The sequence below is a fragment of the Diadema antillarum genome, unplaced genomic scaffold (assembly GCF_040938485.1).
Source record: "Diadema antillarum isolate AM-2024a unplaced genomic scaffold, OU_Dant_1.0 scf00000037, whole genome shotgun sequence".
In the NCBI taxonomy this organism is placed as follows: Eukaryota; Metazoa; Echinodermata; class Echinoidea; order Diadematoida; family Diadematidae; genus Diadema; species Diadema antillarum.
Genome location: NW_027270926.1, coordinates 2,268,955 through 2,286,785, shown reverse-complemented (window position 1 = coordinate 2,286,785; position 17,831 = coordinate 2,268,955). Strand labels below are relative to the sequence as shown.

General features: G+C 39.4%; 1 protein-coding gene across 1 annotated transcript; it reads right to left on the bottom strand.

Annotated features, from left to right (window-relative positions):
- Positions 1 to 1,527: 1,527 nt before the first annotated feature.
- On the bottom strand, positions 1,528 to 2,937 carry LOC139709265 (G-protein coupled receptor 22-like). Its single transcript, XM_071621218.1, has one exon. It carries the CDS (start codon positions 2,935 to 2,937, stop codon positions 1,528 to 1,530), a length of 1,410 nt encoding a protein of 469 aa, XP_071477319.1.
- Between the last annotated feature and the right edge of the window lie 14,894 nt (positions 2,938 to 17,831).

Below are 17,831 nucleotides of genomic sequence, written 5' to 3'. Positions count from 1 at the left end.
AAAAATATGATTGGAGACACAGCAAAGTAAATCGAAGCGATCCTTATAAAAGGTGGGTCCCAACTTTCATTAGGATTGCTTTGTTTTTGGATATCTCAGCCATTTCAAAACCAATTTTCATTAAATAAACTTTGAATTCCTCTTACAATAAATATATGCTCCTATATATTTCATAAGAGGTTTTTTATTATCTTAAAAAATCATCATAAAAAAGTTGGAAACCTGTAGCCCCATCTCAAGCTGTACCATCCATTTAAAGCTCTTAAAAGGAAGTAACATTCATTAAGATTACTCTGTTGTAGTAACAGAGAATCAGCCCTAACTAGAGCCAAGTAAACAGGAAATTACTTCCTTTTTTTGGGGGGGGGGGGTCAACATCAGGCTTTGATCAATTCAAAAATTTGGTTTTTGAGGGCAATGGAGATAGAGTCGATCTTTCGCCGACACGAAGAAAATAACATTTCCCTAAAAAATTGCAGTGTCATTCCACTAACAAACAAAATGTCTTCTGTCTTTGGAGAGGGAAATAATGGAAGGCTATGTCTTAGAATCACATTTATTTAAAAAATAACTATCATCGTGTTTTCTTACAGACCTTTTCCACGCCTGAAAAGGGATTGATTCGCACTAGAAATTGTGTCGGTGACTCACGACTTTATAGAAGTACTCTCAATATTCAGGATGTATTTGGTGCACCTGTCAACGGGATCAGTTCTTCTGTTTTTCTATAAGACCATTTCAGACAAGCATGGATTCATTGTCATTAGGAATATCAGGGCTATCACGCTTTTACCCCCAAATTGATGAACATAGTCTATAGGCGACAGGAAGGAACGTATGATATCGTTTGAGTACAAACGTACATAATTTTCGTTGTTACGCTTCTCGTTACAGACATGCAATGTAATGCTAATGGTACTCATATTCAACTCAACGATTCACTCTGCATGTTTTCACTTTTCTTTGTTGTATTATTTTTTTCTCCTCAGATCACTCGCACAACGCCAATCATCCGCTTTATGACAGACGGGCGTTATTCAACAACGTTCAACCGTTTCATTCAAGCGAAACAACCCTAGATTTGGGGGAAAAGCTTAACCTCTTTGAGTCGATATGGAATTTTCAGAGCATCGGGGTCCTTGGAAGGTAGAACATAATTTGTAACACGTTAAATGCTCTACTAATAAAATGTGTCATCTTTTTCCCATTTGAAAAGGATTGAAAAACAAACTTCCCGTGGGAGCATATCTCTTATTAGACGTTGGTAGAGTATGATTGCTTACTATTAAAGTTACCCCACGACGTCTTTTCTCTGGCAAAATATTTATCGGGCAGTAAACTGACATACATTCTACTTTGACCGCTAAAATCCCTTTAAACTGATAAGGCTGTAAATTCATATTAATGAAAAACGATTTCGATTAGGCCTAATGGTCATCACTTAGAAATTGTAATTTACGACAAAGGCAACAAGGCAATGCTATGACACAGTCCTCAAAAGACAAAGTAAAGAAGGAAAAAAACACATTAGACATTCTCTTCCACATTCTGGACATCCATGGAATCCTGTGCAACATACATAGCCTTCACATCGTCCATGCTGGTTTGATGGGTAAACGCGCCCCGGAAGTTGTCGCTGGCTGCTGGCTGATCTAGACCAGTCGTCAGAGTTACGAAGAGAGCAGACGGTGGTGCTGCGATATTTCCTTTCCTCTTTTTCTCAATTCGTGTGGAATGTCTGGCCGCTTTGCCTTTACCGAGATGGACGGTTTGGTCCTGATTCTCTGTGGGAGACGCCATATTACTGTGGTGGCCCTTGTTCTCATTGAGTTCGGCGGCGCCCGTTTTTGCCGATACGCGCGTCCTTTTGCTCGCATGCGTTTTGGCTGGTCTGTGATTGCTCTGTGTGGGCGTTATTCCCGGCGCCACGCGATTTCTGCATAGCAACCGAGCCAGGCAGCTGTTACCAAATGCGCGCCGGAAGTTTCTGCGCATGAATACGTAGAGGATGGGATGCATGAGGATGGTGGTGTACGCCAAGGCAGCGAACCACCATTCCAAGAGGTCGTACAACTCAGTTCTCCCTTTTACTAGTATGACAATACTTATAGCGGTGTGAGGTCCCCAACATGTGATAAAAGTCAGAAGGATCGTCGTCGTAGTTCTAGACACTCTTTTCTCCGGGTCACGATGCGTCGAGTTTGGCGTGTTTTCCCGCTCAATCGGTTTACCACTACTTGATGCTCGATTCTGGTCTCCGCGCATGTGGAATGGCACGGTGGTTGCTCTAACGAGCACGTTGTGAATGGTCTTGACTCTTGTTACTCTCACGATGGAATAATATGCATACATCATCACAACTGTGGCTAAGAAGAAGATCGGTACGTGGTACAATTCATAATAATTATTCGAGCGCGTGATTTCAAACCATTCGTAGCATAGCAACGCTTGCGAGTGGTTGCCGTCGTAGAAAGACACAACGAGGTCTCCGCGCAAGCCCACAAACGGCGTTACAAAGCCGAACGCAGACAAGACCCACGTGATACCGATGATCCACTTGACATTTCTGATTGATATTCGCCGTTTCAAGGGGTTCGTGATCTTGTCGTGGCGGTCCAGCGAAATCACGAGTACGTTCAACGCCGAGGCGACACTTGCGAAGCTGATTGTAGCCTCGTGCATATAACAGACGAAGGGATTGTGCCAGGCGCGAATAATGACTATAAGAGTCAGTGGAATGGACACAATGCAAATTACGAGGTCGACGAGGTTCATATTTGTGATGATAAGGTCGCTCGCGTTCTGCTGGAATTGCTTGTTGACGTGGTAGCTCAAAAGGACAAGCATGTTGCTGAGAAAACCCGCCACCATTTCCACGACTAAGATCAGCGAAATGCTAATGACGTAAGGCAATGCGTAGCTTCCTTCGCCCGTCATGTCTAATACTAGTTGTCTGTGGTCACAATCATCATGAATTATACTTCAGACGTAATAATGGCGCCACGTCACCGCTTATGGACAACCTTCTCTATCTAGTCTCTTAACACTCTTTCACATTCATTGCGAATGTCCTCCAAAAACATTTCTTTTTACATCTTTAATTGACAGGCGACGATAAGTCTGTAATTGAATGTCAGTGGCTCAAGAATAATCTACGTCTTGGAACAGATTCGTGAAAATCCTGCTGGAGTAGACATTCTCATGCGACAATTAATAATGGTCACTTTGATCAGCCCAGTAAAGATGCGGAAGATTCTTCAAAATGGACTTGAAGACTTGTGATGAGTCAAAGGAAGCTAGGACTGTCGCACTGTTCCTACCTGGGTTATTCAGCTGCGAGACACAGAATTTTAACTTTCTGGTCACCCATCAGTGAAGCAATGAAGTCTCCTCGAAACGAAAAAGCGTGGTTCCTGCAGCTTCCAAAATGATCAGATGCGCGCCAACACTCACTGCTAGACGTGTTATAGTTCTCTGAAGAGGAAGAAGAAGAAAAGTTGGAGAAGAAGAAGAAGAAATAGAAGATGAGGAAGAAGATAAAGAGGAGGGGGATGAGGAGGAAGAAGAATAAGCTAACTCAATCGCTGGAATACTTCTCGACGAACCAAAACTTTCATTTGACATTAAACTTCTTACTTGCTGTAAACATGACTCTATTCAAGCATTACTTAGACATATATGGATATGCTCTTGATTTAAATGATAATTGAAAATGATTGAAATAGATTCTTGGTTGCAGGGAAAGGGAGAACTGTACGAAATTTTAGGCGACTGAAGATTGTTTGAGAGGGTCAAATATATCTACCAACCATGGCAATCGTCACTTTTTGTATCAGGACACCACGTGGACGGGTATGCAATTAAAATAGACAATGCTGCATATAATCAATACGGTGCAGGCTGCCTGTAATTGTCATGAATGCGACAGATATTGAAAAGTAATCAGGATTGAATATCATGAATTAAAAAAAGATAGCTATATTATCATTTCGGAACGTTCTAAACGACATCAAATGAAATGCCGAAAGAGAATGAGAGTGGGATAGAGGAGAGGAAAGGAAGAATGCAAGAAATATAGTATTCTGATTCGGTGAGGGAGACAGTAGAGATGGAGCAATTTTGAAGCAAGGAGAGAAAATTTGGCTTTTCTTTTGCCGCGGTGCAAAAAGAATAAAGTCCTTCTCCTTGACTACTACAGCGAGAAGTGACACGAACGACCTCACGGAGGAAAAGCGCTACTGGAGACGACGGGTTTAATTTGCCATTTCCGTTCGCCCACTCGCGATCGCTGCGCGAATAAATTACACTATGGACACTGGTTCAAAATGGATGGGCTTTGCGTTGTCACCGAGGAACCTCCAACAGACGCATATATCAGTATCTTCTTTTTTGTGTGGTAGACTGTGTGCTTCTACTGAAGCGGATGACTCGAGAACGTCCAATTATGGCGCTTCTTTATTTGCTCGTCGCTCTCGCTTTCACTCCTGAGATACGCATCTCTCATATAATATGTCAAAATTCGTGATCCGAGGATTAGTGAGCGAGTTTATGAAACTCGTCTTTCGCTAACCGTCCATTTGCATTCGACAGCAATTAAGAGCGACTTTGACAGTAACGCGGAGGGGGTGGATTTGCTGTTGCTATGGCGACAAAGTAGTGAAGGGAAGATTTACGTCGGGATTAATATATCGGGATTATTCTCCGTGGCAGCTGATCACGTGTGATGAATAGCTTTATAGGTAACTACGGTTTTGCCCCTCGACCGTCAAATTCAATGTATATGAAGCTTTATCGACCAATCTTAATATCAGATGACCTGGTAGAGAGCGTGCGTTGTGTTGCGAAACTACCCTGAAAGTCCGGTCAGAGTGTATCCACTATAAAGCTCCTTGCCACTATTCACGATTTTGTTTGGACAAAAAGTGTAGATCGATTTCCGTTGAAAGATTTTCTGTTGCCACCGTAACTTCCTTGTCCAAGCGCGTAGATATCTTCTTCGAAAATGGTCTGTGTTCTTTCCCTTACAGTGATGAGCGAATCAACTTTACTTTCAAAGATGTATGGATTCTTCTTTTTATGAAACGTATTGTTTCATTTCTCGCTCGAGAAAATGCGCGGAGTTATCTGCAGTATAAAAGTTCTCTGGCCACTGCTTCATCGAGGGGCTTTGAAGTGAAGAGCCACACATGCGGACATCCTGCAAGACAAACAGAAAAAAAGAACAAATAAACAGATGATATAGACATAATTTACATTTCTATTTTGACTTTACTTGGTCTGCTGTATGTGTTCTTCATGCATATCATCCCAATGCGTGCACTTCCTTGCACAGTGAATTCATTTTCACTTCCTTCCTTTTTCCGATGCATTCAATTTTACTCTTTGTGATTATGGGCAGAAAAGAAACAGGTTATAATAGAAAAGCTCTCCAGATCGTCTGAGAGGAACATTACCGAATAACCATGTAATATAAACAAAACCCTACCAAAGAGTCCTCAATTTTCAACAAAACATCATAACCGAATGATACGTTCAAAACGGGGTCATCCCACTGAACCGACACCCACGAGTCATACAGCCCAAGAGTTCGACATTGAAAACAGGTCCATGAGTCATACAGCTCACGAGTCATACAGCCCATGAGTTCGACACTAGGCAAATAAAGCCCACGAGTTCGACACTAGGTAAAAACAGCCCACGAGATCGACATATACAACGCGGCGCTTAATGTGTCGGTCTCGTGGGCCTTGTTAGCTTAGTGTCGAACTAATGGGCTGTATGACTCGTGAGCTGTGTAACTCATGGGCTGTATGACTTGTGAGCTGTATGACTCGTGGGCTGTATGACTTGTGAGCTGTATGACTCGTTCGAGCTGTATAACTCATGGCCGGGCTGTATGATTTGTGAGCTGTATGACTCGTGGGCTGTATGACTCGTGGTGTCGGTCTCGTGACGTGCACCCTTCAAAACAACTCATCAATTCTTCATGGGACATCATCGAATGAGATATGCTTTAGAAAACCCATAAATTCAGCGGATAATCATCCCCACAGGAACACATCACGAAATTTTGAATAATACATTAAACCTGATCGATGTTACGTCCAACAAGGGAGAACGTTGCATGTACGTGTGTCTTTCAGTTTGATACAATAGGCTGTAGTCACACATTTAATCCTGAAATAATAAAGTACGGATACTGATATTGAAACACAAATATCTACAGTATAATGCGGGATATACTATGTATTACTATCTACAACATGGTGCTGGGAGAGCTCCTAATGTACATTAAACTATACCAATACCTATAATTCCATAATGCTCTTGTCATATCGATCTATCCACATTTGAGACATATTAATGACAGTGAGTATCATAATGGTTTTATAACGCAAAAAGTTCACAGAATTACGCCAGTGAATCGAGTGTGGAGGAGGAGAGAGAGAGAGAGGGGGGGGGGGGGTGGGGGAGAGTGGTACAGTTGGAAATGTTGTACAGTATAGGATTTTTATTTTCTTTGCGAGCAAATTTAGACATCATTGATATTGATACCACAGACAGTAAACGACACGACGAAGCTTCTTATCAAAAGGCATTCAAACAGATCTCCACCTTAACAACACGCATAGTTTTGTTTTGTCTTTTGCAGGCACGCCAAGGTTTATTGAACAACACGCCGAGTTGAATTACCTCAAGCTCGGTGCTGTATTTCGATACAGCACATTGTGTTAGGGATATACCAAAGACATTTTGAATGCCAGCCAATGTGCAGTTCAGTGTAAAAGATGAGAGTGATAGAGAAAGAAACAAAATCAAATTGAGAGTGACTTTCGGTCTATTTTCATTAAGAAGCCTTCGAATCAAATGTCAACAATAGTTTAAGCAGTCCCATTCAAATAGCATAATAACTGTGGCATACAATCTCATCCGATTGTAGTACACGGCATCAGAAGCGGTAGCTATACAATGCGAAGCAACCGTCGTGTCATGGAATAAGAGGCGTAATCATGATCGGCGAGTACCAAATCTGTGTACATTGCAATACAATTAATGTTTGACGTCAGATATTTATATGCAACCACTTCCACCCCGACACACACACTCACACACACACACACACACACACAAACACACACACACAAACACATACACACACACACAGTGTCATTTATAAGGGGGTGAGGCATTCTGATTGATTCGTACGTTTTGTAATCAGCTGCATCATCATTCAATTTTTATTTTCCAACGACTATTTCGCCACTTGGGTTCGCTGTCAATTAAAGTACGCCAAAACAACAGATTTTACAGGGGAAATTGACCAAAACATACACTTGGATTTAGTGAACACAAGAATAATAGTAAAACACTTCAGTGTCGTTTGAGGAAAGTCGGATTATCAGTTCAAATGTTATGAATTTTTACAGTTTCGGTGCCGCCATCGCTGGATGAGGAAACTATAGTTCGAGACAGCACTGAAAGACATAAAAAACCCGACATAAAATATCAAAAAGAATATTTTTATATTTTCAGTGTCTAGTATAATGAAGATCAATTGACTTGCCTCTTTCAGAAAGCATGCAATGTACTGGAAAATTATATTACCCTAGCCTTAACATAATTATGTCAGTAACCAGTCGAAACAACATGCCTTTTTCATTTTAAATTAGAAATGTCGCTATGGCGACTGCATCCGCCATATCAAAATAAATGCATGGTTCTCCCAATGGGTCTAGAGTATACGTCTTGACAATGTGAGATGACAGTTTCACACTACTGGCAAAAAAGAAAAAAAAAAGACTGAAATGACATATATGTCACAAATGTGTGGAGTATTTAATTTCCTTGAACTCGGTTTCATTTGGATGGATGGCTAAATTGTTCAATACAGCAGGTCAAAATATGGGAAAAAATCTGACATATGAACATTATTTACCTTTGGCGTTTGACCCCGTGGCCAAAATCTTGCTCATTGTGCAGTAAATGCATGTGTATATATACACACCCAGTTTTATTAATTGTATGCATGGAGTAATCATGAAGGTATGGAGAAATAGTTCAATTCTAGCTTTAAATAGCAGAATTTTAGTATTCTTACCTGACCTTTGACCCTTTACCTTAGATCCCATGACCCCAAGTGTAGCAAAAAAGAATCACCTTCAGGCAGTACATGCATAATGTAGGCCTATCCTAAGTTTCATTAAGATACCTTGAGCCATTTTCGAGATATGGAGAAAAAAGTGATTTTTTTTTTATTTTCACTTGACCTTTGACCCTATGGCCCAAAACTTTCCCTAGAGAATATTTAATCTGTCAATACATCTATACAATACACTAAGTTTCAAAAAATACCTTCAGACATTTCTAATTGCCTAATTTGATCTTCACTCTTTTCTCGTTATCACTGACGTGAAAACCGAATTAGATGTCAGAAGCATATAAATATAATTTTCTTTTAAAAAGTTGACCTATCAAATCCGTTAATTTTACTACAGTGTACAAAAATTATGATACTGTCATCATAAAATTTGCATTACTGAATTTCACTGCATGCCTTGTAATTGAAAAAAAAAGATAGGAAAGATTAAATTCAAAGAATCTGCGCAAAATCACGTGTTTAATCGAAAATTCTATTTCATTTTTAACAATATATACACAAGTCATGCTTCTCCGCATAAAGGAATGCATAACGACTGATACTCATACCCACTTATTATCGGGTAATTGTTCCCTCTTCGTAACCCCTTAAAAGAGTTGACGATAGTAATCTCATCTGAGGACACGTCATCTTCGAATTAATTGCCACCAAGTGTCCTCGGTTGTCATCCAGATCACCAGGGCAACCATCACACGGCAAGACATCTGCGTCTGATGTGTCTGAGTCCACTCAGTCAAGAAAAATTATCTTAACCGCGGTTGAATTTCTTGCGTCTTAGGCCTACGTAATTGAGAAATCCTCAACGAACCTCTCTGGTACAGAAATTAATTTCTGTACAAGAGTAAACATGGAGGATTGAGAATTGAAATGATTAGTGGACAAGAAATGCCAAAAGTTATGACGTTCAAATGTAGTTAACTATCTGAAAGGCCCCTCAGAGTCTTGTTCAAATGTCTGTGACGTAATCCACTGTTAATACTCCAATGACCAAACAATAGTTTGTGTTTTTTCACCTTTCCTAGACGGCAAGATTGATATGTAGTCTTGACGAACTTATCAAAATATGTTTTGAAGTTGAGTCACAAAGGTGTTGTTTTGATACAAAAGAATGAAAATATAATTAATCCGTATGCAAAGGATTGGTATAAGTGAGGCCAACACAGGAATTGATGCTGATAAGTATAAGTGACACAATGTCAAAGAGCGGGTACGCTGGTCGAAATCGAGAACACAATTTGTACATAATTATGAATAGACAGAAACTCTCACACACACATACACACACACGCGCGCACGCGGGGTAAAAATCGTTATGATGACTGGAAATAAAAGTTGCATGCGCGTTAAAAGAGAACGAATTCTTACAGAAGTGACAAAAACTTCATTACTCATTTTCCAAAGTGTCAACTTACGATGCCACGGTACCTGCTCCGGTCTGGAATAGATCAATTCTTATTCCCGAGAAAACAAAATGTCAGCCTTGAGTAATTACCAAATTTCTATTTCTAGTACCTACACTCGTCTTTCTCTCCAAGAACGCTTGGTAGGGAACCGGGAAAGCGTCTACAAAGATCTAAAGCATCCGCATTTTACTTCCCTAGCTCGTGCTTGGTTATGGCGGTTGGATTGGGAAAGAAACTTGAGGAGCTCGTTTGCATTTTTATTCGGCGTAAATCCCAGGTGCACTCACAAGTGTGGATTTCTTACTCGCGGCGTACGTCATTCCGTGTTTGTCGATTTCCACGACAGCTTTCCGAAACAGCCAATCAAACACCGCAGAATTATAAAGCAGGTGTTTCTTGAATACGGTTGGAGCCTCCAATACGCTGTGCGGATCTGTTTTTGTTTGGTTGCTTTTTCTCATTCTCTCTCTTTTCAATTAACATTTGCAATGTGTGCGTGCGCGCCTAACAAGATGCATGCTTGGATAGGGCAGTAACACTTAACACACACGTCAATTCCAGATTCATGTCGATCCCATAAACCTTTTTAACATATTTTCACTTTTTAACATGTATCTATAAGGAGGATATTACGAGCTCTGCATGGCAGAAACAGCTTTTATCTGCTCTTGCATTCAAACTATTAAGATATCGCTATCAATGTTACGCTCACTTCTTCACATTACATTTGGTAATAAAGTTACATGAATAACGCGTGTCGGTGTTATGCGAATTATTTGAGCAGATAAGAAACATTTCGAGCGAAGAACGCTGCTCTCGATGAGTTGATAAATAATCATTACTTTCATCATTATCATGAGTATAACACCCCGAATGGGGTTCTTTCCGCAAAATGCAAATCGTTAAACCTGGTAACGGTTTTCATACTTGCAAAAGATATTGCACGTAGAAAGTACGTAAGCTAATTCAGTAACATCTTTCGAGGTACGCTTGAAAAAAAAATGGATAACGAAGAGTCTAAAGGAGAAAGATCTTAATTTCAAATTGACAAATTACTGCACCACACAATACACGTTCGTCTTTTCTGAATGCGTTTGACTCGTCAACTTTTACCACATTAAACTGTGACATTTCAATTAACGATGGCTACATTGAGATCGCCTCCAGACGCTTTTATTCTTCACCGATCAATTCCTACATTCTAATCACCTTTCTTCTTCACATCAGATGAAGAACATGCAACATGTGCGCGCTGCGCGGATTGTACCATGCGACAAAATCAAATGATGCGTGTACGAAAGTTTGACTTTGTCCTTTCTCCTAATAGATTAGATTGAACACTCGCCAGACTAGATCGATAATCGTTCTTTGCGGGCACAAAATGCAGCAGTCTGCGCGCGTTAACCTCTGTTTGGTATCGCTAATGTAATTGTGGTCCCCGCACGTGACAGCTCAAATAAAACCGATGCTGAGAGGGATGGCCGTATGAACTCGTATTCCATTGTTATGGTCACGCTTGCCAGAACATCGCACGCTATTTTCACGTCATAATTCTTACATTACTTTCACTTAAATATCAACGTGGCACATTTTCGTTTGCCCCCTCCCTTTACCTTAATCTTTAAACATGTTTCGCATAAAATTATTAAACTTGAGTATCTATTTCGAGCACGCCATTGTGAACAAAAAGATAAAATCTAGAATCAAAGAACAAAATTGACTCAGGAACTTGAAGAAATTTAATTCTCTTTACGTATCAAAAATATAAATACATCATAGAGTCGGGGAAAACAGTAGATGACGTCATTTCAAGGTATATTCAACTGGTTGCTTACTACAGCTATATGCCTTCTTATACAACATGCATAGTGGATAAGACTCCTGTCTCCCAATCGGAGGACCCGAGTTCGATTCCCACCCAGTACTTAGTCCTTGGACAAGATGTTTTTACCCGCAATGTCCCTCCCGACCCATGTGTGTAAATGGGCACCTGGCAACGCTAGGGTAATACAGGGCCCTCTGGTAGAGCAGTGGCAACACTGAAGAGGCTACCCTGGAAAAATAAAACCTAATGATCATTATCATTATCATCATATCCAGTGGATCATCCAGAGGGGGTGCATCGGGCGCCCCCCCCTCTCTCTCTCTCTCTCTTTGTGTATTAAAAAAGAAATAAAAGGAAAATATGCGGGGGGGGGGGGAGGCGTGCGCCCCTCTTTAATTTGGTAAAGGCGTCTCCCCTTTACGGAATTCCGGAATCCGCCCTTGATATTATGGTTATTAATCTTCTTTATCTAAGATATATCTTCTTCCGTGTTGCTGTACCACTTAGCCCTGTCATTTCCATAGCGTTGCCAGCTTTTATTGATGCACCTGAGTCGACACGGACATGGTGGGTAAAAACATGATTTTGTCTATTCAAGGATGTAGTCACTTCATTTAGGATTTGAATTTTGAACTCATAGGACCTCTGATTGAAAGTCACGAGTAGGCCTACATCTTTCATGTCTACTGTATATGTCCTGGTGCTTTTATCATTACTATTGTTAAATCAGTTGGATGTGATGAGGTGGGAATATTAACATTCAAAACATCAATGCGCAAATGATTCTCTGCATAAATGACCAAAAAAGTTTCATAAATATGTTTAATTATGTCATCATCATAGAATTGTAAATAGACAAAACGCTCTAATTATACACAAGTTATACTCTGTTTAAGAATATTAGTGCAAAGGACACCTCATGGGAGTCTAAAAGATTGATTTCAGACTTGGGGAATAAAAGCATATTTGTCTTCAATAGATTATGATTATCTAATTGATTTCATGTCTCCTGACGTCATGTTTTGTAACTTGCCCTGAGCTACACTTTCATTATATACCTTAGTATTTTTGCCATGGATCTTATGTGTATTTGTGCATTGCTTCTGATGCAGAAATGAATAAGTAAATTGAATCAGAATTTGATCTGGACCATATTTTTTTCTATTGATGTAACGTATGAAAAAAAAATCTTGCAACCAGGTGCCGTACATCCAGTTGTTTGTGTTGTTTCTGACGTCAGAGACGTTCCCATTTTTCCTTCTTTCTTTTCCTCCCTTATCTTCATGTAAGAAGAGTGGGAATCATTCTAGCTCTTACAGGAGAATGTTGATAAAATTCAAAAGCGACTTTTTCGTTCTTTATCATAGACGTGTATTAATCAATGGATGTCATCGCTGTCTAACCTGCCTTGGCTGTTTCATTCTATCTTTATCTTTATGTATTGTTTTAATGTTATAATGATACTTTATATGTCTATAGCTGTATGTTTACCCCTCAATTAAGACATTTGGCTGCCATGGCAGTTTTGTGCATGAATAAACCAGATTGAATTGAATTGAACTGAATTGAACTCTGCTATTTCAATTACAAGAAAAGAACAAGGGAGGGGGGGGGGGGGGGCTCGCAGTTTTTCATGATATTTTAGAGTTGAATCCGTTTCATGAATAAATTCATGTAAGGAAATCTTCCCTGGCAGGAGTGTCGTGGGGTATTCTTCACATGCGCTCACTTAGATTCCCTTGAAAATGTATTGATATCTTTATATTTCTTTTTTTTTTCTCTTTAGGTCTGATAGGCCAAACTGTACATTTCTTTCCTTCTCTTTGATTATTTGATTATTCTGAAATTGGATTGTCAGAATCCTCTTGCGGATTGTACTTTGAAGCTAACGTATAGGGCCTAATAATCTGTGATAGCAGTTTTGATTAATGTCAATTTCTTCTTCGCCTTGCAGATGTCGCAATGCTCACTCTGCGCATGCTCGAGACAGAAGAAAGGGTTAACTGTCCTCTTCTACAAGATGTATAGTTCTTATGGTCTTCTTTATCCAGGGAAACCTCTTTCAGTGGTGCCATACTTTCACGTGTGGGCAAATACCACAAAATCTTGACCGCGCCATTAGGCACGGATGGGATTTGTTTACGAGCTCTCGCCTGCGGTGTACCAAATCCGAGGCAACGTCTTACATCGGATCTTCACTGTTGCAAGAAACTTGAGTAAAGAAAAAAATGCTGATCGATATGACAATTCCGTTCTGTTTTGCTATTTCATTGATCATTTCACGTCTTTGATGTCCATTGATGCCACATTGTTCAAGAGGAAAAGACATTTAACCTGATGACAAACCTTTTCGGAGTCTTATACACTGCCTGAAGACCTCAGTATTAGGAGATCTTAGCCATGTAGTTTACAAAACGTTTTAGATCACTCGTGTAAGTCACGTGCTCAAGATTATGTGAATTGCTCAAACGATAAGAGATAAGGAAAGAAAGAATAGATATCAGATGTTTAAACTCAACGCTGAGAGGGTCATGTATTAGTAAGATCAACTGTCATGAGTAGTAATTAATTAGTAAGAAATTAGTAAGTACTGAATAGTAATTAACAACTTTGATAATAGTAGAAATGACTGAATTCCGATTTTGTTTCTGAAACGTGATAAAAATAATTGCATTTAATTGATAGGCTATGTCGACAACATTTATTTAGGTTTGTCATGTAGTCTTAACTTGAATTTGATCTTTCTTTCAAGGTATCACATCTTTTTCTTTCGTCTTTTATCTTTCTCTGATAAAGTTAATTGGAATGCAATGGGTATAAGGTCAATTTTTCGTAATCATCAAGCGTCTCCAAATCTGTATGTAAGCCATATAATCATCTTCTTAAATGAAATATTTGTAGATTTATATCTAGACTACCTAATCGCTATACAAACTAAGTTCTCATCACAGCGCTTTCATCAATATCTAATCTTGAATTGTATAATTTAGCGGACACACCGTTGAGAACTATGTACCGGTATAATATACCATCACCAACAGTTGTCAATGTTAATGTGCCTCATGCGTTGAGTAAACCGATTTGACATTCATCTATTGCCACTTGGTCACTTTTGTCAATTTGGATTTTACTCTTATTACCCTGGATTTTTGAGGGGGTATTTCCAAAGATGATCTGAAAATCTGCTCTTTTTTTACAAGCGTGAGGTTGGATAAAATAAGGATCACGTAACGGTTTATTGTTTTCGTGAGGATACATCAGTATAGTGATGGGCTGAAACCAAGCTTTCTTTTTTTTAGACAGGGAAAGAAAGAGACAGAGAGTTTTCAGTTCTATTAACTGTAACACAATAGTGTTTTGCCGAAATTTGATTTTCTGTTCACTCAATAAGACCGCTTACATTTCATCAAGGCCAAATGTTGAGGTGGGTTTGACAAAATGTACTTTTGTTGTGTACTTACTTCATTACATGATAATATACATAACTATGCAATGGTGTATATTCGAGGTCATGAAGTACGTCAAACGTTACGAGGTACGGAGGGAGATTTAATCCCACTGACGTCAGTAAAAGTGGAATAATAATCAAATAATGTTCCTGGATACAGCACCTGAGTAACAATAGGTAAGTGTTTAATATGTACATATTTAATATGTGATGTACATATATTCGTTTTTATACCGACTTTATTATTGGGAAAGAATGTGAAAAATAAACGAAAAACAAAAAAAGCAAACAAAAACAGACAAAAAGAAGCGTGTTAACTGTTATTTAGTTCTGCTGCCAACGGTCCTTTTGGTGTTATGATCGTGGCAAGAGGAGAAAGACAGGCACGGCCACCAACAACACTACATACATACAGTACAGCTTACGACGTGACTAAAAAATCCCACGATTCTTTCCTATTTTCTTGTTCCGTTGGACGCTGAGCCATGGGAAATCAAATTTATACCTCGCATCCATCTTCTCTTGGCTAGGTGCGAAAGACGAGTGGGGTCGTGGGCTCCGCGCGAGGAAATTTGCCTGTAATCCAAGTCGGTTTGCAGGGAATATATACGTGGCCATAATGTGCAACGTCTCGCGCACATAAACAAAACAACAGCAACAACAAAACGTCGCTTACAAAATTTTGCAGAGGGAAAGCGTCCGCGCCTTTATCTGATTTTGATTCTTGAATCTGATTCTGATTCTTGAAGCGGAGTGTTAGTTTCTGCTCACATTGTAAATATCTATCTCACTCTATCTCTCATTCTCTTTATTGCTGTTCCTTCACATCTCTCTGTTTCTCTCTCTCTCTAATCCCTATAGTTTCCTGATTCTCTATCCTACATTTTGGACATCGCATCCTTTTGGAGATATATTACTTCATTCCTTTTGTTCTCTTTCACTCATGAGAGAGAGAGAGAGGGGGGGGGGAGATAAAGAACAAGATATTCCAATCTATTCACCCTGAAAGTTAATATTGATGGGACAATATCAGCTTTCTCCCTTGTGATGTAAAAGGAACTAGTTCCGCGTGTCCCAAGTGAAAATGGGGACCAAGGTACCTAATCATTTGCGAGTTACGGATTTTTTCTTCCTCTCTGTATTCACACCAACATGGCACCTTGAGGCATTTCTGAGTATCGTGTGTTCCCGCCAAATGACAGCAACAGGCATTAGTATTCGCCAGTGATCTTCAAATGTTGTTCAGGGGTAAATGCTCACGTGTACATGCTTGCGTGGGAGTCTTTCGCTGGAAGAATGCTTTATGTCCGCAGGAAATGTTCTCCTCAACTTTTCATTCGAAAATGCAACACATGAAAAATTTACATGTATCTTATACAAATACAACGCACTCTATATCTCCACTTGCAGTTTTCCCGGGTATATATATATATATATATATATATATATATGTATGTATATATATATATATATATATATATATATATATACATAATATATATATAATGTTTATATATATTAATGTTTATATATGTATGTATATATATATATATATATATATATATACATATGTGTATATAATGTTTAGATAGAATGTGTGTGTGTGTGTGTGTCAAACATGTATTATAAACTTGCATGCGCGCAAACACAAATACATCACGTCGTGCTTTGTAAGAGTTGCATGCACATGCATGTTTAGTTGCATAACAAGTATTCGGAAAGCGTCATTAATGCACTGCAAACTAGATTCGTGAGCAACGAATGAAACATTATAAAATACTGAATCCAGATACATTTATATCTTAATGAAAAGTATTTGGAAAGTATAATACATCAACATCTACACCCGATAACAATCTTTGATGGCGCTCTGCGAAAACGAGTCGGCTTTCAACACTAATACACGGTACCCTCTCCTGCTTTTTGTTCACCGTATTGTCCACATTTCCCCTCAGGGAGCATCCAACACAGGGTACCTAATCCTTGGGAAAAGTCTTGTCCCATACATCATTCTTTCCAGCTCATGTAATATTCCTACATCTCTTCCACCTAATCTCTTTACACTTGCCTATAAGCCATTCTCTCTCTCTTATTTCCCTCTCTCTCCTTTTTTCATCACATTCGTCTTTCCAGAGAGAATTTCTTTACCTGAAGCAAGTCTCTTTCCCTGTCCCTTTTAGTGTCGTCTCAGTGTACTATCACCCCTAATTTCTCCGCCGTCTTTCTCATCTGTCCATGCGCATAGCTTTAAAAAAAGATTAATTCCTGTCCCCGGATCTTTTTCTCTTTTTTTTTGTAGAGTCTTTTCTTTTTTCTTCTGCTGATCAATCTGACGAGGACACGAAATCTTAATCGCAGCCTCGCCGACATTAGCTACTTCTATACAGGAAGGGCATGCAGGGACTGTCCTGGATGCCTTTTAGCGCATTACATCAAATCCATGGCATCATATTTTCCTGGTGTTTCTTTTTTAATTTAAACAACTGGCATTACCCTGTCGAAGATAGGTTTACCGTGTTCTCCTTCAAAGCATCACCTTCGGCCAGCTATAGTGTTTTCCCGGAATTTGATTTTTTTTTTCACACTTCGTTGGAGACTCCCCCCCCCCCCCCCGTCGTTTTATGCACGTCACAAATAGGACAGCTTACTTATGCTGCTCATGAAAGTATAGTTTTAAAAAATGTATGCCTTAGTAGTGCACGTCAGAAAATTTGCTTATGACTCATTTGCATTTATGCCGCTCCTTGTTTTTTTATTACCATAAAAACACACAAAAAAATATCATTTTAGGAATCTATTTCTCTTATTGAATCGTTATTCGTCTACCTTTTGAATTGCTCAGTGTTTTGAAGAAGGATCGAATCATCATCCACGACTAGCAATGCTTCTAAAAACTTCTCATCTGCGGAATAACTGGAAGGGTTTTTCTTATCATTATTGTCCCTATATTTCCCCTTTACTCTCCCTCTCACCACTCACATTAGCACGTCGCCGCTA